The sequence below is a fragment of the Haemaphysalis longicornis genome, unplaced genomic scaffold, assembly GCF_048455015.1.
Source record: "Haemaphysalis longicornis isolate Haplotype H1 unplaced genomic scaffold, Haemaphysalis longicornis Haplotype H1 scaffold_7, whole genome shotgun sequence".
NCBI lineage: Eukaryota > Metazoa > Arthropoda > Arachnida > Ixodida > Ixodidae > Haemaphysalis > Haemaphysalis longicornis.
The window spans coordinates 182,504,812-182,526,300 of record NW_027526422.1 but is presented as its reverse complement, the minus strand read 5'-3'; the positions used below and the strand labels follow the sequence as shown (position 1 = coordinate 182,526,300).

Below are 21,489 nucleotides of genomic sequence, written 5' to 3'. Positions count from 1 at the left end.
ACGATTTTTGTTAAAATACATAAAAAGATACATATTTCAATAACGAATAAAATTAATCTCTATCTTAAGTAATTTCAAATTTTAGAATATCTTTATTTATTTAATATGACAAAAGAGGGCTCTTTGGAGCGTCGTCGCTTGCTTTGTTCTTTATCTTCGCGTTCTCGCAAGTATCGCTGGCGCAGGTTTCAGGCTGTTCTTCGAGGTGCACTGAGAATCGCTAACGGTAAGAATTCGGCTTCCGTGAAACTATTTCGTTGGTGTCTTTAGGCGCATATTAGGGCACTGGTGCTCGTTTTTGTTGCTATGCTTATTGTTAACAGTCTCACTACGAGTGTAAAGGCGATTACATAGGAAGTGTTAAGCCTAATCTGTTCCGGGCTGTTTTCACTACGCTCTCTGTTAGGTCAATATTTTTTAGTACTGCTTGCTTCTCTCGCGTTTTCTCTTATTGCATCTTGCGAAAGGCTTCGTGCGTTTGTCCGCTACGAAGTTAATTCTTTGTTATTTCTCTTTTTCTTTCCAGCAATGACGCGCAACTCTCCTTCGAAGTCGGACCGATCGTCGCCACCCAGCTCCTACAACAGGACGGTAGGCCTCTCTCCTCACGGAACTCCATCTCTTTTGATTTCTGCCTGCCTTTCTCTGCCTGTTTTTCTCATGTTACATGCACTTCTTCGAAGGACTTGGTTTTAGTTTACCCCCGAAGTTCAGGCGCCGCCGCGTCTCGGCTATTTTGAAAGCGTCGTGTTTGTTTTGCTTGTTGTTGACCGCGCGTTTTCGCTTTCATTTAAGTAAAAAAAAAAAAAAAATAGAGAGCAGGAGCTCTGAAACTATTGTACGACTGCCGAGTGTTTTAAGGCGCAAGCAGTCCTAGCAAAGGCGCGGCCTGCCAGATTTTTTTTCGTCGCGATATTGCTGTGAATAGCTGTTTAAAGGAGCCATGAAGAGAAAACACAAGTTTGGTTCATTCGAAAGATTGTCTCGTTAGAACCATAACGACACCACTTATAACGCAAACTTCGCTCAAATAAGCTACATAATTAGGAAAAACGGGAATGGTCATGCGACCCACCAGCTCATTTCCCGCAACAGAACCTATGCCGTCACATGGGCTAAGCTCTGCGATTGGCGGAGGCCGGCAAAAGCAAACGCATGTTAGGCAGGGCTTACAGTTTGCATAGCGAGCTAAATGCCCGTGAAACATACTGCACATTCTTTTTATGACAAAGAACGGTGGAGTAAACGGTTGAAGTTCCGAACGAACACACAAGCGTGTGCGCCAATGCGTACGAAACAACCGCCTGGCCGAGCTCGACATCTCGCCGTCGCGCAGACGAATTTTCGGGTTCGAGGCGCTCTGACCTTGGAGGAAAAATGCCGTAAACACCGCGCATTGACGCTCGTATCTTTCTGGTCGAAGCAGAGAGCTCGCGCGAACGGCTTTCCATACACGACACCGGCCAACTGGCATAAGCGATACTGCTACTGAAGTTGAACTATTATTAACCGTAATAAAAATACGGCACATACGTACCAGTCTGTATTCGTCCGTGGCGACGGCGCTGACGAGGCAGCGGTGCCGACGGCAGGGCGTTCGTCTGTTGTGGCTATCGCGGAATGGTCGCTTTCCCGTCCACCGCGTATCCCACAACTCTTGCCGCTCGTGCACTTAGAAGCGTTGAGCGTTCAAGTGGTGTGAGGTTGTTAAATGCAAGCCCGAGCTCCTCGGCGAGAGTTTTGTTCTCCGGATCAGGCGATTCCATGACTAGGGCTGCGGGTGCACTAGGTTTTACTAGCATTTTTAAAATGGCCGCCGTCTCGGTCGACTCCCGCGTGTGGGTGCTATATGGAGTCGACATACTAAGTATCTGTTTCATGGACCGGCCCGTGTGACACCATTGCTCACGTCACCAAATGTGCAATTTTAGCGGGAGATTTAAAATTTTGGCTTAAATTGCCTTATTTCTCAGTGAATAAAGCATCATTTGCTTCCGGGAAAGCGCTTGGGGTACTATGAAACACCTAATCTTTCGAATAAAACAAACTTTTGTTTTCTCTTCATGGCTCCTTTAAACAACACGCCATGGCGTGCGTTTGTGCAACGGTCTCCCGCTTAGAGTGTGGAGTTGGTTTTTGCCCGCAGAAATGTTTTGAGAACGAAGTTAAAAAAAAGAGATATCCGTCGTGATGTTTTATTTCCCGGGGTATTAACACGTCTTGTATGACCATTGCTACCCAAGAAACATCTTGAGATTGGCACCGTCATACTGTCGACCACAGGCGGCTGACATCTTCGAGCCTAGAGGGGCGAAGGTACGTAGCGCCACTCATGGTAACCAGTACTCTTCATATCCTTCTTTGTAGCCTTTTATCTTACCATCTACCTTTGTCGTCACATTCATGCCTCTATTCAAATTAGTATGCATACGCAGCAACTTAGGAGGGGCGGGGGGGTCACGAAGCGAGAGCATGCTGAAAGGATTTACGTTGGGCAAAGTATTGTCCAGTGGGATGTACTGATATCACTGCATGTTCAGATTAATGGTTTCCCATCTCAAATAAGACCATTGCGAGCAATACTGCGTTTGCTCCCTAATACCTGTGCCGCACGTTCACAAAAAATGACATTAAGTGCTTAATGCCGTAAGTTTTAATGCCATTAATTCCCTGCTACACGCAAAAATCTAATGCCATTTGCTCTAATGTCATGTTGGTTTAAGGAGTTCTGCACAACTCATTCGCCTTCACAAACGCCTTAAATCTGCCTACTCTTGAGCGCGATGGGCGCCAATTGAAACCAACGAAACTCTCAGCACCATAGTGTTGACACAGAAAGGTAGCTGAACTTCGAAATGATTTTTTGTGCACTCTTGGTTGCGAATTTCTGAAGATGTTCACTAAGACAGCGGCAAAAGGCAAAACATCGCTACCGCTGGCAGACGACGGCAGCCGCTGAAGCCGCTTTTAGAAATGGCTCACACTATTTTTTAGAAAACACTATTCCTCATAGTGTTTTCTTTCAGAGTAAACATTTTTAACCCTTGTAAGATGTTTTTCTCTACATTTTCTAAAATATGAGTGAATTTTTTTGTCATTATCACCATCATGCATAACACATTTAATGCCTTTGCACTTTCGCGTGTAGCACGGCCCACCCAAATTCTGTCATTCAATATCTTAAGGCCTTAAACACTTAATGTCTTTTTACGTGTACGTGTGACACGGGTACAACTTGGGTGTGATGTGAGTACATGCGTGCAGATGGCCGTCGGAACTAAACAGCAATAGAGTGCAGCCAAAGTGGGAACTTGTAAAATGGATCTGTAGTTTGCAGAAAAAAAAAAGAAATGTCAAATTACGCTTCCAGGCAATTTCTTTAAGGGTGTTTGATGGTTTAATTGTAAAAAAAATTGTCAGGATTTGAATGTTGTTCTTTAGTGTAAAACTGAACAATGATTGCAGTAGCACAACTCCAACATGGCAAATGAATGCTAAAATTTTTCAACCACGCTTGCAATTGTGGTGGAGCACGCCATTTGAAGTTCGTCGTTTGAGTCCGTGATGTTTGTCTCTGTGGGTTTGAAATAACAGTGGAGCACAGGCATACAGGTGCTTTCACTTCCCAACTGTTATGTAAGTGTTTCAACATCAATTTTGAGGGCACCACGTGATTAATTACTAACAGTAGCACACAGTTTCGCTAGACAAGGACAGGTACTAAATCAGGCCACTTTAAAAGCCATGCGTGCTTGTTGAAAACCACGCCCAAACATTGTTTTACTAAATGCACCAATGCTCTACAACACACCCATCTCTGTTGCTTCACCCTAATATATGTAGCCTTCCATAGTAAAAAGTTTTGGCAAGGGTAGAGCTTCAGTAAAATACTTTTGCGCAATTGTTACAGTTGGCCTGAAATGGGGATTTGGAAGATGTGCAGTTAGTTGCACTTGCATGATTAGTCTTTATGCAATACGACTCTTAAATGAGATGGCATTCGTGTCGTGTAAAGTCGACGTAGTGGGATCTAAAGAGCTAAACTTTATAGCATGATGCTTCATGCTATTCGAAAGCCGGAAAATCGTAATCTCTTTTTGTTTGCCGTTGAGAAGGACGGAGAAACAGCGGATCCACACAAGCTGTAACCGCAGTGCCGTGAAATCTGGCCTCGGTCGTTAAGTGTGTGCTCAAAAGAAACTTCAATTAAACACGGGGGATGCCATTGTGTGGGCACTTGGAGTGAGGCTTTTCTAGTGAAGGCGTCACAGCTGCAATCCAAGGGAGACGGCAGCTGGGGAAATCGGTTTGTAACAGTGACTTGGCTCTGTGCCGGGGACGCATCGTCGTTGTGTGGCCGCCATTTCTCGTGGAAGCGGTGGCGGGCATGGGGCTCGTGGTGCCTGTAAAGAGTTCGTCGAACTTTGTCTCCCAGCTGTGGTAGCCACCGTTGACCATTCGAGCTCGATTAACAGCTGCTTGCATACCTGGCTGACCTGCTTGTCTTCTAAGCTATGGGTACCAAAAAAAAGGTAAAAAAGGTATGAACTGCTTAAATGATGGCACCAAAAAAATGTGGTTTTGAGTATGAGGTATCAATCACTGGGAGGGTAGGTAGTTGCACGAGATCAGAACATATGTACCAAACCCCACTGAACAGCGATGAAGGTGGGGACAGCTACAAGTCCGTATATTTGCACAGGTTTCTGCATGCGAGTGGATGAGGGCTACCACTGTGCAGGGAGCAGTGCCCTTTAAAGTGCATCGCTGTTGCAAGTTTTGTCTACGGATGACGTAGATGTGAAACCTATTGGAGAGCAATCCTTGTAGAGGCATATCGGCTGATTTGCTGGCATTCTCGATAGCAACAGTGAAAAGACGCACGTATCCTAGTTCTGCAGCCTTTGCTTCAACAGTTGCAAACCGTGGTCTAAAAAGAGGCATTAGATTAAAAGTGTGGAGAAGAGCTAGTGTGGAACCTGTAAGGTGGGAGTGTGAACCTTGGGAGGCGTCCATGTGGCATAGCTGAGGCAATCAAGGAATGTGTCCGGGGATGCTAACCACAATTTTTTCCTTCGACAAGTGACGTCGCACATTTTGTCAAAGCAGAATTCCACTGCATCTTTTCTGCAATGGAGCCTTCATTTTTTTTCTGGCCAGTTGGAATCGAGCGATGATTTGAATTCAGCTCCTTTGTGCCACACCACAGGTTTATGTCCACCTAAGCCTTTCGTTTTACTGGCTGAATGTGCACCGCACCACTCGAGCCGTCTTTCCAGTCATAATGCCTCTTGGTTGCACTGCCTTACCCGTCGGGGATGTGGGAGTCTTCATTTTATTTGGGGGTGAAAGAGAGGGGGGAGGGTGGGGGGCCTAGGACGCTCCCTTGTGCTAGACAGTCCGTGCGCCCACCGAAACTGTTGGCCGTGGTACCCATAGTGACACACGCCTGCCTTTATCCCCATGTTAGATGCCTCTCTTTCCCAGGACACTGACAACTCGAGGCGTGGCAGCCGGAAGGGCAGGAGCCACCGAAGCCACTCGGACAGCCGCAGCCGGTCGAGGAGCCGCAGCCGGGACCGTGGCGGCTCCCGCAGCAAGAAGAGCTCGCGGTCCCACCGCCGGCACAACCGCAGTCGCAGCCGGGAGCGCTCGTCTCGCCGGGATCGCAGCCATTCCCGTTCGCGGAGCCACAGGAGGAGCCGGAGCCGGAGCGGAAGCCAAAGCCGGGATGAAGACCGGGCACCGGCCCAGAGGAAAGCTTTTGCCGGAGCGTCTGAGGCTGCGGCCACTCGGGCTGCATCGATGGCCGCCGGATCAGTGCAAGTGGCAGGTGGGTGTTGGTCACATTGAATGCGGATTGGTTGCCCCGTTCAGATTCTGGCTATTGCACGTTAACCACAGTTGTTTCATCTTGAGCTGCGATGTGGGATCAGTCTGAAGCTGCTCCATTTATGCGTTCCTGGTTGTGGTGTTATTGCAGCAGGTTCAGTGTGAAAGCTGGTCCCAGTGTACCGTATTTGGTATGAGTTTGGATGATGCTTTCTTACTGGACCATACAAAGAAATGCACGGGCAGGATAACTGTCCTCAAGCAAAGCAATAAATTTCCGATCCGAAGGGGCGTAAGACAGCAAGATACCATTTCTCCAAAACTATTCACAGCATGTCTGGAGGGGGTATTTTGAAAGCTCGACTGGGAAAATAAATAGATTAAGGATAAGCGGGGAATACTTGTGCCATTTGAGGTTTGCGGACAACATAGTCTTGCTGAGTGAGACTTCAGAACATATCCGAACAATGCTTGGAGAACTTAGTCGGAAAGCATGGCCGTCATACTATAAAAACTACGACTAATTCTAAAGTAATGAGGAATAAGCATGCCAAAAACGCCCTTTTTAGCTTAAGAAACGAAACGAAGTAAAAGAATAGAACTACCTCGGACAGGTGGTTAGTGCTGACCCCAACCATGAGAGAGAAATTTGGCGCAGAATAGGTATGGGTTGGGGAGCACTCGGTAAGCACTCCGAAATAATGAAAAGTAAGCTACCCCTGCCGCTCAGAAGAAAAATCTACCAGTGCGTGCTGATGGTGATAACATATGGAACTGAAACTTGGCACCTTACTAAACTAGAAAGCAAACTTGGGTCGGCTCAATGGGCCATGGAACGAATGATGTTAGGACTAACACTCAGGGGCAGGAAACCAGCTACCTGGATCAGCAGACGAGCTAGAGTAGAGGATCACAGTTCAAATAAAGAAAAAGAAATGGACTTGGGCTGACCATGTAGTGAGACAAACGGAGAAGCGGTGAACAATTACGGTAACAGAGGGGACACCAAGAGATGGGTCTTGAAGAAGGGGAAGGCCATTAACCGGATGGAGGGATGAAATGGAGAAATTCGGGGGCAAACTGTGTGGACTTGAGCAGTGCGGGACAGGAGCGGTTGGACGTCAGTGGGAGAGACCTTCGTCCTGCAGTGGACCTGAGCGGTGGTGGTGATTATGATGATGATGATGATGGGGCAGCTTTGCACTAGCAGTGCAAAGACTGGGCAAACAGTGAAATTGGTGGCCCCGCCTAGAATATTCTTGGTGTGGCGAAGTTTATGCTTGGAGAGACGGCCACATTTTCTGCGTGGTTGTGCTTCAGGACTCGGTAAGGTTTTCTGCGTGGTGTTGTTGTTAGCCCCCCAAAGAGCAGTGAACAGTCGGTCATTAAAGGAGCCATGAAGAGAAAATACAACTTCGTGTAATTTGAAAGAACTAGGATTCGGTATCTCACTCAGCTCCATTACAGCCCCAAAAGATGTGTTTTTTTTTTTTAACGAAGAAAAAAAGTATTTCAAAACGGTCAAATTTTGTGCCACAGTGATGTGTTATGAGCAAGAAGGACGTCATACGGGCCAAAAATAAAACATACTTTTTAGTGTGTTAGCATTAAAGTGATGCGGTCAAATGCAACTAGAGGCCCCATTACAGATGTCCAGTCATGTGTCGTCGCGACAGGTCAGTTAGGCGGCCGCCAATCGCACAAACAAGGTTCCGTGACGTCATAGAAAAGTTGCAGGAAATTGGCCAGGGGGTCGCTGACTGCTTCACACGTTTTCTTTAATATCTCCGTTATTTATTTGAAGATAGCGATGATATTGGTATCATTGTTCTCGGGATTAAGCAGTCTTTCTAATAAACTTTGTCTTCATGGCTCCTTTAAAGTATGTAAAATGTAAGCTTTGTAGTGAAGCTCCAGGAGTAGCAGAGGGCGCAGTGGGATGAGCGTTTGCTCAAATTTTTTGAACTCATTTGGTGGCCGCCGTTCGGCTTGTGTGGTTTGGCATGTGGGACGCTAATTAAGAGGTGGATTGACGTTACCTCTTCGCAGCCTTTCGGCTTCTTTCATTCTGGCATCCATTCTTCTCTTTGCACCATCAAAACTGCACCACTCGTCACAGCAAGCAATAGAGCGAGCCATCCCGCTACGCCTTTCCAAAGTGGTGCTTGTACCAGTTGCATCACCCCCTCAACAGGTGGCGACACGAGTCCCACTCGAGCGCGGTGAGGCAAAGGTGTGGTTATGTGCTTGGCAAGGTTTTCCTGTGCACATTTGACGGCCCAACCACCAGCTTAAAGGGCATTGCTGTTAAAATGTATTTATGAGCTAGAAAAATAGCTAAAATTTCCTGGTGACATGTTCTGAGGAATAGACTGCAGGTGAGGCATGTGTAGTTATGAACTTGTCCCTCTGTTACCGGCTGTGTGGACGGATGGTGGCTTGCAAAAGGCCAAGTGGAGATTTTGTCTACAAGTGGGGTGAGGGATGGGAGAAATAATTTTGAAGTGTCCCTCTGCTGAAACCTGGTGTAATGTTGAAGGTAAGCAGGGCTTGCAGGGTGTGATGCACAAAGTTTTTGTAGTGGGAGGGGTTGATGCCTGAACCAGACACTTGTGCTATCGAGGCCCAGTTCTGTGGCATGTACTGGGAAGCAAGCACCACTGCAATGACTGAGGGCTGCACAGTTGGTTGATGGAATGGTAGGAATCGCAGGTGCAGCTGCTATGCCACTTTCCCACTCCTAGTGATGTACTAAGCACTGAACTCGCTGCTTTTTTTTTCCCCATCTCTGCCCAGCTCCCACGGCGGCAGCTGTCCCTTCGCCAACGCTACTCACGAGTGTGGCCAGTTCTGTGACACCGATGTCTGTGGCCTCTGCAATGCCCCCTGCCGGAGTGTCAGCTGCCCTGGCGGCGGCCCGGGCGGCGGCCATTCGCTCGGGACTGATGCCCGTGGAAGCGCTGAGCGCCCCACCTCCACTGACCATCACTGGCGCACTGCCCAGGTGGGGGCCTCCTCCTTTCGCTCGAGGGGTGGTGTTTGTGCACACCTTCTTGAACCCTTTCGGCCCTGCTGTCGTCAGTGGACAACACAACACAAAATATCCTGAAGGCTAAAAACTAAAAGTGAAGTGAAGCACAAAACTAAAAGTGATAGTTTTCTGTGGAAGAATTTAAGGATGTCTCTGGCAATACAGTGGAACCCCGATACATTTTCGCCCGGTTTTACGATAACCCGCTTTGTGCGACAGATCGCTGGGGTCCCGGCGAACTCCCCGTAGAAATAGCGCACTGAAAAAACCCGCCGCAGTGGGTGGCTCTGTGGCTATGGCCTGAGGACAGGGGTTAGATTCCTGGCCACGGCGGCCGCTTTTCTGATGGAGGCGAAAAGCAAAAACGCCTGTGTGTTCAAGATTTTGGCGCATATTAAAGGTCCCCAGGTGGTCAAAATTAATTCGGAGCCGACGGCACGCCTCATTGCCTGTGTAGCATCGACGCGTTAAACCCTACGATCAATCAAATCAACAGTGCATTAAAAACCTCCATTATAAATTGCTCGGGTGCATGCAGTCCACTTCATGCGACAGACGCTGGTGGGGATAAGCCAGCTTTTTCCCACCTCTAACTCCACTTCGCCGCCTCGGCCCCACTTTTCTTTAATCTTAACCCCTGTTTGACGCTGCTTGATGTGGAAAGGACCGCAGGCCAGCCTGACCACTTGCTGAACCGGTGCAAGCAAGCAGGCATGTACTGGTGGGCGGGAGTTCCCCATTAACCTTTTGACGACCCCGTGCAGCAGCAGAGCGGCAATGCGCCAATCACGAGAAGTCTAAGTGGATGGCGGACCGTGAATTTGAAGCTCCCATCAAGCCGACAAACGTGGAAACGCATACGCTGCAACCCCACGGCAATGACCGAAAACTCGCTTTCCTCACATGCTCAATTTGCATTTGTTCTTCTCACGGTGCTCTCTCTTCCCCAACGCGTTGTTTCAACCTCTGCATTGCCCCGCGGTCCTTTCTTTCTGGCTTGTACCGTTCATGCCGCCTGATCTCTGCTTATCAGTGTCTTTGAAAGCCATGTTGCTCCGTTCGTTGCTTTTCTTACGTTTTTTCCAAATCCCGCCTCGTACTGTGGTCCGTTTGGCTTGACCTTAACAGTTCCACTCCCTCGCTTTTTCCCCTCAATTCGCTCAGGTGTGTCGGCCTTCCCAGCTTACATCGCACGCGCAAGGCTGGCGGACAAGCGCAGATGCCGCAAAGGAGAAGGGGGCACAAAATAGCCGTTCCTTACTTTTAGGAAGTTGGTATTCTAGCTAAGGGTTCACAAATTAAGCGAGAATGCCCTAAATATAGCAGCTTGAATAAGTTTCTAGCCAACTTGTCGCACAAGAGCGTCTGCTAGGCTTGCATTTACCCATACCCTGATCATACACTACCCCATTCACATGGCACTTTCGCGCAGTCCCTTGAAAGTTGTATTATCGGGTTTCCACTGTAGACATCAGCAGTGTTGCGTTTTTGCGTGGCTGGAAGCCGTGAAAAAGAAGCAGCTCCAGTGGACTCTGGGTGCAACGATGGCGCGGGTAAAGAAGTTGAAAATCCTGGTTTGTCAAAATGTCCATAAATCGGTAGTTGCTTGCACTACTAGCCTTATTTTTTTCCTGAAGGCCGAGGATGCCGTAGCCTGCAGGGAAGCAAGAAAATTTTGTTTCTACTCTAAGGAAAATTTTAATTGTTTAATGACTTAATTATTTGTCATGTCTGTAACTTCGTAAGTAATACACTTGCAATATCAGCTCAATTTTCTGTTTCTACTCTTCCGAGGTCTAAAACGGTACGAAAACATGCAGATAAACAATTTTTGCACGAAACAAGGATTCCAGGGCTGAAAGGGTTTATCTTCCGAATGAGGTAACCTGGCTTGCCTTCATGCTTGCTCTGACAAGTGATGGGTGCAGTTCAAGCATCATGCATCATGTGTTGCAGAATGCTTTGGCAAGCCGGTTGATTTGTAGCCAAGATAAAAGGGTGGGAAAGAGGAAACACAAGTAGACGGGACGAGCGCTAGCTACTGACTAGTTCACTTTGAAGGAAAAAAAAATGCAATGGCGTGTAAGTGCCGGTACAGTGCAATATCTGAAAAACCTGCTACATGTTCTAGTTATGCCACGATAGCCTCAACTCGCTCTCCCACGAACACGCTACACTTGACGTTTGACTGACACGATCTGTGCCCCTCCTTTTTTGTGTGAGGAGCCTCCGAAAGTTCACGCGCCACAGTTCCTCTTCTGGGGCCCACCACCGCAGGCAGGCAGTCACTCTGTGAAGTGTGCGGGAAGTTGTGCTGATGGGCCTGCTTGTTGACACACTGGCTGGTTTGATAGTGTCCCGTCTACTTGTGTATCCTTGTCCTACCCCTTTTGTGGTCCATTTTATTTTAACTTTATCATACAGTGTTCTTGGACAGTGTTGTAGCACAAACATTTTCAACTGGGGCTTTGCTAAGAGGAAGAGTTGATGTTGCACTGAAACAGTTGCTCAATATCGCGAGTTGTGAAACTCCTTATAGGCATGCCAGAAACCAAGTCCAGTGTTGGCTCCCTCTCTGAGGGCAGACAGGGCGGGTCGACTAGCCTGCCATCTGTCTGCAGAAAACTGAGCACACTCAAGTTCTTGTGGCTGTTTGGCGTAAGTGGTAGTGGAGAAACGACTGTTTCCAAATTTGAAAAGGAAACTTCTTGTTTTATCAAGTTGTGTTGTATGTGAAGTAAATGTTAGCACGAATCAGTTTTTGACCCCTATGTGCTCTGCCATTACACATAGATTGCTCGAACCGCCTAGGTTCCAAAGTGGAGTTTCGCAATGGGTATATATTGAAGAAGTCTGGCACAAAACACCTGGGGTACGGGAATGGAATGTTGGGAGAGGGTTGGGAGAGTTACGAGTAGTCGTGTGTTAAACTGCGAAAATGTTTAACAAAGGTACCCTGCAGGTTATCCGGTGCCAAGTGACTGGTTTGAGCAGTGTGGACGGGAAGTGTGTGTGTGGCTGCATTCTCAAGCGGTGCTGTCTCTTCTCCGTGCAGCTACTACAACCCGACGCAGGTGAACGCGCTGAAGTACTCTGAGCAGATGCAGAAGCGCAAGCTGCTCTGGAAGAAGCCGCAGGCCGAGGGGACGGGAAGCACCCCCCCTGAGGCCCCAGCCGACAAGGTGAGCGGGGGTCTATTTACTCTACTCAATATAACTCTTTCGCTACCGCCGGAAAATTGACTAATTTTAGGGGTCCAAGAAAACATTTTTTTTCCTGCTAAAAAATTGGTTAGGCACCGATTGCAGGAGCACAAAATGCAGATTATTTAACGGCATTTCCAATACGAATACCACTTTTTTAAAGGTTTTTATAAATCATAGTTGTTAAAAAAATATCAAAACCAAAATTTTTGTCAAGTTGTCGAAAAAATTGATAATAAAGGAGTTGTGTATATCAAACCACCGGTAGTAGAAAAAAATTAGAATATACATTTTGTAGGAAAACATTTCAAAAACACGCCCTAGAAAAAATGTCGACTTGTGCGGAACAGTTTGTCAGGTATAAAAAAAAAATGTTAGCACGCACGGTGCTCCTGTCATGCGGTGAAGCCCAACCTCTAATTCAAATTGTGCAATTTCGGGTGGTTCCCTGGAATAAATTTGGCGGTTTGACGGTATCGGAGGCACCAATTTGCCCCCACATAACGTAAAAACATCTTGTCAATGGCTGACTTTGCATTTACAGCGAGCACAATATTTGGGAATAGCAAGCGATGCGAAAAAAACATGCATGAAGTTGAAAACTGAACGCCGTGGCTGATGCTTGTTGTCGTTCACGGTCAGTTATCTCTGAAAACATAAAGCTGAGCTTTATTATCATCTTCTTACTCGCAATTGTAGCCTTGCTCGCAAAAATGAGGTACGATGAGCTAGAATCGTGCCCTGCGGTCTTTGGTCGAGTAGCAGTTGCGCACTGAAAAAGATCAGCACAACGAGCCTCCTCTGATGCAGCGCCACCTAACATTTTTCAAAAACAGTACAAAAACCAGAGACTTCGTCCGAATAGACAGTTCAACTAAGCAGCAACATTAGACACCCGGATATACCCTCGCATGGAAACAAAACTGGAAGGCGAACAGCTGGCAGTGTAAGGCCGGTTTGAAGCGCTGCCCTCGGTGGAACAGATATCTGGCGACTGGGTGTGACCTTTTGACTTGCATCTGAAGTTCTTATCGCAGAAATCGGGTTGGGGTGGGGGAAATCAGGAGCGCCGTGCTTTGTTCGAGGATCAGTCGCGAACGCTTCAGGCACCATGGCAGGTAGCTTTGAAGTTGGGTAACTGCGTAGTAGCGCTAAATATGAATTTCGCGATGCAGGAACGAAACCGAAACTGTTGTAAACTGTTTGCGAATGGTCCTGGGGTAAGTAGAACTACCACAGTACTTAGAACAACGTGCGCAAAGGCAATAAAACTGCCTAAAGTCATAAAGTAGCTTTGCAAACAGGCACTGCTTGACATTTTCAGCCGATTTCTGGGATTATTACTGTCAGAGCGCGAACCTGACGATTGCAAATCGTTTGCTAGTTCCCCATTCAGGCCCTGATAGCAAAAAACAAGCACCGGTGCAGAGCAATTACGAGTTGCACGCATTCTTCGTTGGTAGCCGTAACGCGCGATGACCACACCCCTTTTTCACACCCAGGTGATTCAAAAGCGTGTCAAAAATCACGTTTCCGTTGCAAAAATGAAAACAAAACTGATTTTGAAAGGCCATTTTCTGATCTAACTCCGGAACAGATTTACTTGTTCGAGAAACGCCTGGAACGTTATGAAAAGGCGCTCCCAAAAGTATCGATCAAATTGATCGATTTTGATAGGCGCGGTAGCGAAAGAGTTAAGGGGGGACGCAGGTTAGAATGGCCAAAAATCGCGAAAAAACGTGTTTTGAGAAAAATAAATTTTTTAAGCCTTTGTAACTTCAAGAAGCTAAAAGTTTCACTGCTGAATTCGATCGAAAAGGGTCCAAAAATCAACTTTGTAAATATGACGGCGACCCCAAATTGTCGAAAATCGAGAAAGAAATGCTTGAACTTCGCACGCGCGCCATGCGCGAAGGAGACGACTGGCGGCAGCCATCTTGGACGCGTTTTAAAGGTCGTTTTTTTGTGCGTATTTTGCGATATCTCAAAATGGCATAGCATGGCAAGGGCCTTCGCTCTCGCCGTTTTTCGAAAGGTCACTTACGAGTCCCTGATAGGCCAGACCGCGCGCGCGCGCGAGAGACGAGCCCCTCGTATTGCGTCTCTGATTGGGCGGCGCGGCGAACCCGGCGCCTTTTGAGTTTGTATTTTTGTTTTTCTTTCCTCGCGTTCGCCTCCACGGTAGTTTATCTCATCGTGTCTTTTTCTCTCTGCTGCTGTAATTTGGTGCAACATGTTCTTTTTCGTGCTACAATACCGGGAGATGTTCGCATCAAAAAAATTACGCGTCAAGCGTGCGGGAAGCAGCAGAAACGCGCGTGGAACATGGGGACGACATCGCCTGTTGCGTCTGAGACAGATTTTCGGAATCTCCGGCCATGGCAAGTTGCAGTGCTTCAGGCGTCAGCGAACCGTCTTCCGGCTCCTCGAGTGCCAATCAGGACCGCATCGACACCGTGTATTACGCCGCTGGTGAATCTGCCGGGCGTGCTAAACATGCGGAGGATGTGAAGAAGCGTTTGGCGTCGCAGTCGGCGATTGAGCGCAAGTTCAAACTTTTAGACAGAGAACCAGCGAGCGAAAGCTCGGAAAGTGGCACGGAATTTGTCTTCGTGGACTTGGACGTGATAAATTCGTGATAATCATTGCATTCGTATTGAATTGCTCTAGCAGGTGATGGTATTTGTACAACCCTAGTATTGATCACAAAATTGCAATATCCAGCTACGGCCGTGCAGTTTTTTTGTTTTGAGATATCCCTCTCTCCCTTACGGGCTCTATTTTATCTTGCAGTTGAGCTATGATGATAAGACTGGTATCATTGCATTCGTATTGAATTGCTCTAGCAGGTGATGCTATTTGTACAACCCTAGTGTTGATCACAAAATTGCAATATCCAGCTACAGCCCTGCAGTTTTTAGTTTTGAGGGATCCCTCTCCCCCTTACGGCGTGTTTTTTTATCTTGCAGTTGAGCTATGATGATAAGACTGGTATCATTGCATCCGTATTGAATTGCTATAGCAGGTGATGCTATTTGTACAGCCCTAGCGTTGATTAGAAAATTGCAATTCACCTACGTCTTTGCTTTAGTTTTGAAAAGCATAACGGAATAATGTCACTTTTTCATTGGCTGCTGTGCTTTAGCATTACAGGTAGCAGAAGAGACTGCAGTATGTGATGAGTGGGCTTGTATGTAGTTTTCAGAGGCACTGGAATAAACTGGGAAATAGTAAATCTGGTTTCTGAAGTTTATTAGTAGAGTGAGTGAGTGAGTGAAAACTTTAATGCATAACAGCCAGTAGTCCTAGACGTCGGCCAAGAGCCCTTGGGCTCTAGCAGCGTCTTCGGCCAGCTGAATGGCCCAGACTTGATCAGCTGGGTCGGAGCTGAGCAATGCGGTCTCCCATTGCTCTACAGTAGCGATGTTGCGACCTAACGTTGTCGCCTGTGGACAAGCCCACAGCATGTGGGCTAAGTCTGCCCTGTCCTTACACCGGTGGCACTTGTCAGAATATTGCCCAGGGCAACAGTGACTGTACACAACCGGGCTGGGATACGAGTTGGTTTGTAGAAGTCTCCAAGCCACGGATTGCCATTTTCTGAGGGTAGGATGAGCCGGGGGAAGCGGGTCCGCTCTAGCCTGTAATGATTAGTTATGTCCCTGTAGGACACAAGGCGATCCCTACCCGAACAGCGAAGTGAACGAGCGTTATTGTCGTCACCAGCTCGGTCAGAAAATCCTCGAGCGGCGTCGTGCGCGCATTCATTCCCAGCCAGGCCAGAGTGTGCAGGTGCCCATATTAGACATATCTTGCCCGAACGCTGAATTTTGTTTAGCCCAATCCTTAGAATTGCAGATGCCTCTGGGGAGATGCGCCCCCTTGCGTAATTTATAATAGCAGACTTTGAGTCGCTCACCACGTATTTGGTTTTTGCGGATGCCGTCATTGCCAGGGCAATGGCCGCCTCTTCGCCCACCTCCGGCTCGCTCGTGCGGACCGACCCGGAGCTGATGGAATTGCCCTGGTGATTGACTATTGCAATTGCCATAGCATTGCGACCCGGATAGTCGGCCGCGTCCACGTACAGCACGTCCTCCGAATTTCCGAATCGTTTGTGCAGGGCTTTCGCCCTTGCCTGCCTGCGTTCCTGATTGTGAACCGGGTGCATATTTTTAGGGAACGGTGGGATGTGAATTTGATCGCGCACTTCGGGAGCCAAGGGTATCTTGTGAGTGCCTGTTCGCAGGTGGTTGATGCCCAGGGAGCCGAGAATATTCCGACCCGTCTGGCTGTGGCTAAGCCGTTCCCGTTGAGCCAGCCGTTGAGCCTCTATTAGTTCGCTAAGGGTATTGTGAAGCCCCAGCGCCTCGAAACGTTCGGTCGGAGCAGTGATCGGGATGCCGAGGGCCTGCTTGTAGGCCCGTCTAATAAGGGCGTCAATTTTGAGTTCTTCGTCCTTTTTGAGGTGTAGAAAAGGGGTGACGTAGGTTATCCTACTGAGGACGAAGGCTTCAACTAATCGAACAAGGTTGTGCTCCTTCATACCGTGATGCCGGTTAGCGATTCGCGATATGAGTCGGGTAGTCTGACGCACGCTTTTTTGGAGCGCGAGGACGGTTTCCGAGTTGTGTCCATTGGCCTGTATTCGGAGACCGAGAACCCGTATACTGGACACTGTGGGGATGGGCTGCGTTCCATTTGCGAAAATATTCACAACCGGGGTGTTCGGGTCGGTACGTCTACCCCTACTAGTGGGCCTGTAGAGCAACAATTCTGACTTTTGCGAGGAGCAACTGAGGCCCCTGGGACTTACGTACCGCTCCACCGCCTCAATGCCTTGTTGCAAGATGTCCTGAATTTGCCCGTCACTGCCTCCGCTGACCCAAAGCGTGACATCGTCCGCATAAGGGCTGTGTTGGAGACCATCGATCTTTTGCTGTATTTCGGGAATCCCCATCATGGCTACGTTGAAAAGAAACGGGGAAAGGACTGAACCCTGTGGAGTTCCCCTGCTCCCAAGCTTGATCACATCTGATTGGAGTCCCCCTACAGCTAGAGTAGCTGTGCGTTCGCATAGGAAGTTACTTACGTAGTTGTATACCCGTTTCCCAAGGCCCAGTCGGCCGAGGTTGTCAAGAATTAGTAGAAAATTTACTTTTTTCTCAACCGTTTTCAGAGATTATGCTAGGCTTTACGCTGAATGTTTTACGCTTATTTTTGTGGTACAGGCACATACTTAGTGTGCTTTTCTTCATGAAGAACTGAGCTACACAGTGATGCCATTTTTGTTATTGTAGCTGTGCTGTAACAAAAGTTACCATGATCGGAAACTTCAAATGCATTTTTCTCAGTTTCGTTTTTTGCGAGACCGTGCTCCGCCTTACGGGGGGTTTTGTCATGTTGCTCTTGCACTAGGATGACAAGGCTGGTATCATTGTATCCGTATTGAATTGATCTAGCAGGCTATGCTATTTTTATCACCCTGACGCTGTTCACCTATAAGCAAAATTGAGTAATGACGAAATAATTTGTATAAAATGTTCACTTCTTTCATACTTTGCGAAAGCTTTTGAAATGAATAAAAATAGCATAGCCTGGCAGAGTGGACCTTTGGCATTATGTCCATATAATTCATCTTTGAGCTTGATAAAGCGAAATAGCTCTAAACCCCCGTAAGAAATGCCTCAATAAATTCATTTCAAATCACTGTATTTCTTCAACAAATTCTGCTATGTTAAAACCAATTACATATTTGAAATCAGCATAAAAAACTGCTCAAGCCTGCCAATTTTCATCAAGCTGGCACTAAAAATAAAAAAAATTGCCCAAAGACCCCCCTCCCCTTATTAAAAAAAAACAATGTAATCTGAATTAATTTTCACTTTGTAGCTTCCACATTCAGGCAGTGTCGCAATTCCTTGTGTTTTACTTTTACATAAGTTAAGAGCAGCAATAGGTCATGTACGGTATCACTCCGCCTAAGTGACGAACTGGATGTCAACGGGCATACACATTTTCAAAGGAGATTGCTGTGAATGCATACTATCGCCTGCCTTTTGTCACATTGTTTGTCATCGCTGCAGTAGTTTATAAACATATTAAGTCCGAAAAATCATGGAACTGGCTCGTGCCATGTTCAAAACATTTCTAGTAACGCGCTACTTGCGCCGTGCGGAGTAACATCCGGCTGTGGTGATGAGGCAGAGTGGCAACTTCCGTTGCAGCTCCTAAGTTGTACCCAAGTATAGTTGCCTGCTGTTGTGTGTAGCAGTAGCTGAGAAGTGTATGACATTAGTGGAATCAGTCTGAGGGTTCCCTTCACAGGTGCTGATCAGACACACATGCCATGTTTCAAACTTGGAGTCGTGTGCGCCATGCTGTACACTTGTACTGAATATGTCAGGCTCAGCAGCTATCGCAAACCAGCAGAACAGCGTGTCAATGAGGAGACTGTAAACCTCTTCAGAGTGGAATATTACTTTGGGTAGACAAGGCAGGTAGCTGTAACATTGATTTTTTTGGCGTTCAGTTCAGGGATCATGATCCAACTGATCATTTCGCTCTTCAGAGTAGATCCTGATGACATGTTCTAGCTAATATCCTTTGCGTTAGTTGAGAAATCAGTTCAGGGATTGTGATCCACCTGACCGTTTTGCTCTTCGGAGTAGATCCTGCTGACGTGTTCCAGCTCACATCCTTTGCGTTAGTCGAGAGACGTGTTAATCCTCTCTCCCTCCCCCCCCCTCTCTGTGTGCAGCAGCAGCAGCAGCCGAGCTCGACGTGCGCCAAGGTGTGGGAGCGCATGACCTTTGCCGAGGACCAGGACGGCAAGGTGACGGCCAAGTTCCGCAAGCTGATGGGCATCCGGGGGGACCCGCCGCCGCCCACGGACAAGCCGGACCCCGCCGCCAACCCGCTCCTCAAGCAGCAGGAGAAGCTCTTCCACGACCTGGACCAGCAGTACGAGGCGGCCCGCGTCTCCACCCACACGCACCGGGGCGTCGGCCTCGGCTACAGCTCCCAGGTGGCCGCCTACTACCAGCAGCAGGCCGCCAGCCTCCACCCCAAGTGAAGGGGGTGTGGAAGGGGGCGGCGTTTGCAGCAGTGAAATCATGTGGACCCAGAGCCTGTTCTGGGCAGGGACTTGACTTCAGGACGGGGTTCTTTCTCTGACGTGGTCATTCGTGTGTGTGCGAGGGGAGAGCCTCGACTTCTTTCCTCCTCTAGGTGGTGAAAGGAGGTGGGAACTATGCGTCCTAATTGTTTTGTAAAGTTCTCGCGTGCTTAGGGAGTCATTTTGGCTCTGATCCTGTTCCGGGCTCGGTGCAGGGCTGTGTCGATGGAGTGAGAGGCAGTGCTCTTGGTTGCGCTGATTGACTTGTGAGCAAAATTGCTGTAGTCTCTGTGGATACGTTGCTGCCTCCTGGCCGAGCAAGATGTCATCAAACGTTTGGTGGGGAGTCGAAGCAAACGAGACGTTGGTCTTCAGTTTGCTGTGTGAGAGCGTGCGGGACAAGACTTTGGGGGAGACATTTTAGTTTTAGCTCAGTTTTTTTTTTCAGCGGGCTGCTTTGCTAGGCAAAGCGGCACTGTGTGCTGTTGATAATTTTCTTTCTGTACAGTAAGGTTTGGCAACTCAAACGCAGGCTCGCCGAGAGAAACTTGCTCGTGTAACCAGTGTTTTGGTTTTAAGTGAAGTGCGGTGACAGGTTTTGGTGCCGACACTTGCTGAAAAAACAGCCGGAATTCTCACTTTTGTGATGGCAAGGCCTACAGTATTCGATATGCAAGATTGGCTGGAATCTACCACTCATTGTGTGATGATGAAGTGATGTCAATGAGTGTGAAACACAGATGCAAGTGCTGTTTGTAACACCATTGCTGAAAGCACCCGTTTGTCTTGTGGAGTTAGAAAAAAAAAAAGAATGGAGTTTGAGGTAACAACTTACCGATTTTTGTTTGGCCTGTGAGCTTTTGAAGTTCTGACTGTCTGTTTACCTGTGTGAGTACTGTTGCAAAAATACTTGGTATTTCTCATACTGCAAGTGCTCAGGTTTTCCTTATCCAAAGATTTCGGAAGGGTTCCTTTTTCTTTCTGATTTATAAGTTGAAGGCAGGTTGTCTTTAGAAAGATGAGTATCCTTGAAAACGAAGGGTTTTTTTTTTTTTGGACACTGTTTGAAAGGAAGTGGTCAAGCAGTGTCGTGTTGCTGTTGTATAAGCGTTTGCCTCCTGTAAATTGTAATGGCCTCCCATGCCATGTATTGGCACGAGCGTCATTCTGGTCAAGCAACCACTACTCGAAACGTTGTCACTCTTTACGACTGTAAATAGAACATTGCACAACATGCACATCACAACAGTTCTCATTCCCATGTTTGCTTTTGTCTCTGTTCGCTGAAAAGCGCAATAAAACTTTTTTTTTTTTCGTGTTGTTTAAAGAAACTATCGATTTGTGCATTCCTGTTTTGTTGAACCTGAACACCACACACTGCAGTGACCTGCAATGCCTACTGCCTAAGTCTAGCCGATGTAGTCGCTGACCATTTAAGAACCTTCAGGGAAACATCTTACTTTAACACTTTTCTAGGCAAGGTTTGTTGCACGGCATCTGGGTGTCGCCCGAAGTTATTAATAAGGGTTTGTGCGGCTTCATTCTGTTGCTTTTCAGTACCTGCTCGGCAAAACCAAGTAGCATAACAGTTCATGAACAGGATTAGAAAGTGTAAATCAAACCAAATGCAAAAAAAGGATTGGAGGTGTCGTCGAGGTGCAGATGCTACGGGTGTAATTGGAGATGCAACTTGTGGAGAGTAGACAAGGCTGGATGACAGAGAACCGCGTACTTAAAATGTAATTGACGCTCAGGGACTCATTGAACCCTTGGTAGGTGGGGGAAAAACTTAGGATTGTGACTTGTGGATTTTGTTGCCTACCAGGGCATAAGCGCTTTGGGAACACCTAAGTTATGCAAATTTGTGAGCTCCAATTCACAACTTGTGGAAGGTAATGCATGGACAGGTACATTAACATCGCTGCCAATGGGAATCACGAGTCGTATATGAGCTTTTCACTGCTGCTGTCGTTGCTGGTTGTGCGTGGCATGTCGCGGTTAAGTTACAATCGGTAGACTAGCTACGAGCTTCCAAAGGCTGCTGTCGCGCAATATTTCGTTCCCAGGGAGGTGTGAGCTAGCCGGCACTTCAGAACATTAGTGAGCCATGCAGAGCCCTTAAGCCGACCCAAACCATAGCACAACTCTTCTATTTTTTGGATGGAATTTGCACAACTGATCTAAGAAGACATTCTAGAGAGAAAAAATATCGATGGCCTTAGATAAAAATATACCCGTTACTCTGGCTCCAACCCTGGCCGTTCGCTCCGAAACCCCAATTATATTCCTAGGCCATGCATGGCGTG

At 47.5% G+C, this 21,489-nt stretch overlaps 1 protein-coding gene across 2 annotated transcripts; it reads left to right on the top strand.

The window, feature by feature from the left end:
• The first annotated feature begins 120 nt into the window (after positions 1-120).
• On the top strand, positions 121-20,519 carry LOC144147317 (uncharacterized). 2 transcript variants are annotated; one of them, XM_077679434.1, is made up of 6 exons: positions 121-226; positions 527-591; positions 5,488-5,833; positions 8,629-8,836; positions 11,919-12,045; positions 18,830-20,519. In XM_077679434.1, exons 2-6 carry the CDS (start codon positions 529-531, stop codon positions 19,139-19,141), a joined length of 1,056 nt encoding a protein of 351 aa, XP_077535560.1. In that variant the 5' UTR covers positions 121-226; positions 527-528; the 3' UTR covers positions 19,142-20,519. The 2 variants fall into 2 exon arrangements, with proteins under 2 accessions (XP_077535560.1, XP_077535559.1); XM_077679433.1 differs by having other exon boundaries at positions 126-226; positions 18,827-20,519.
• Positions 20,520-21,489: the final 970 nt, after the last annotated feature.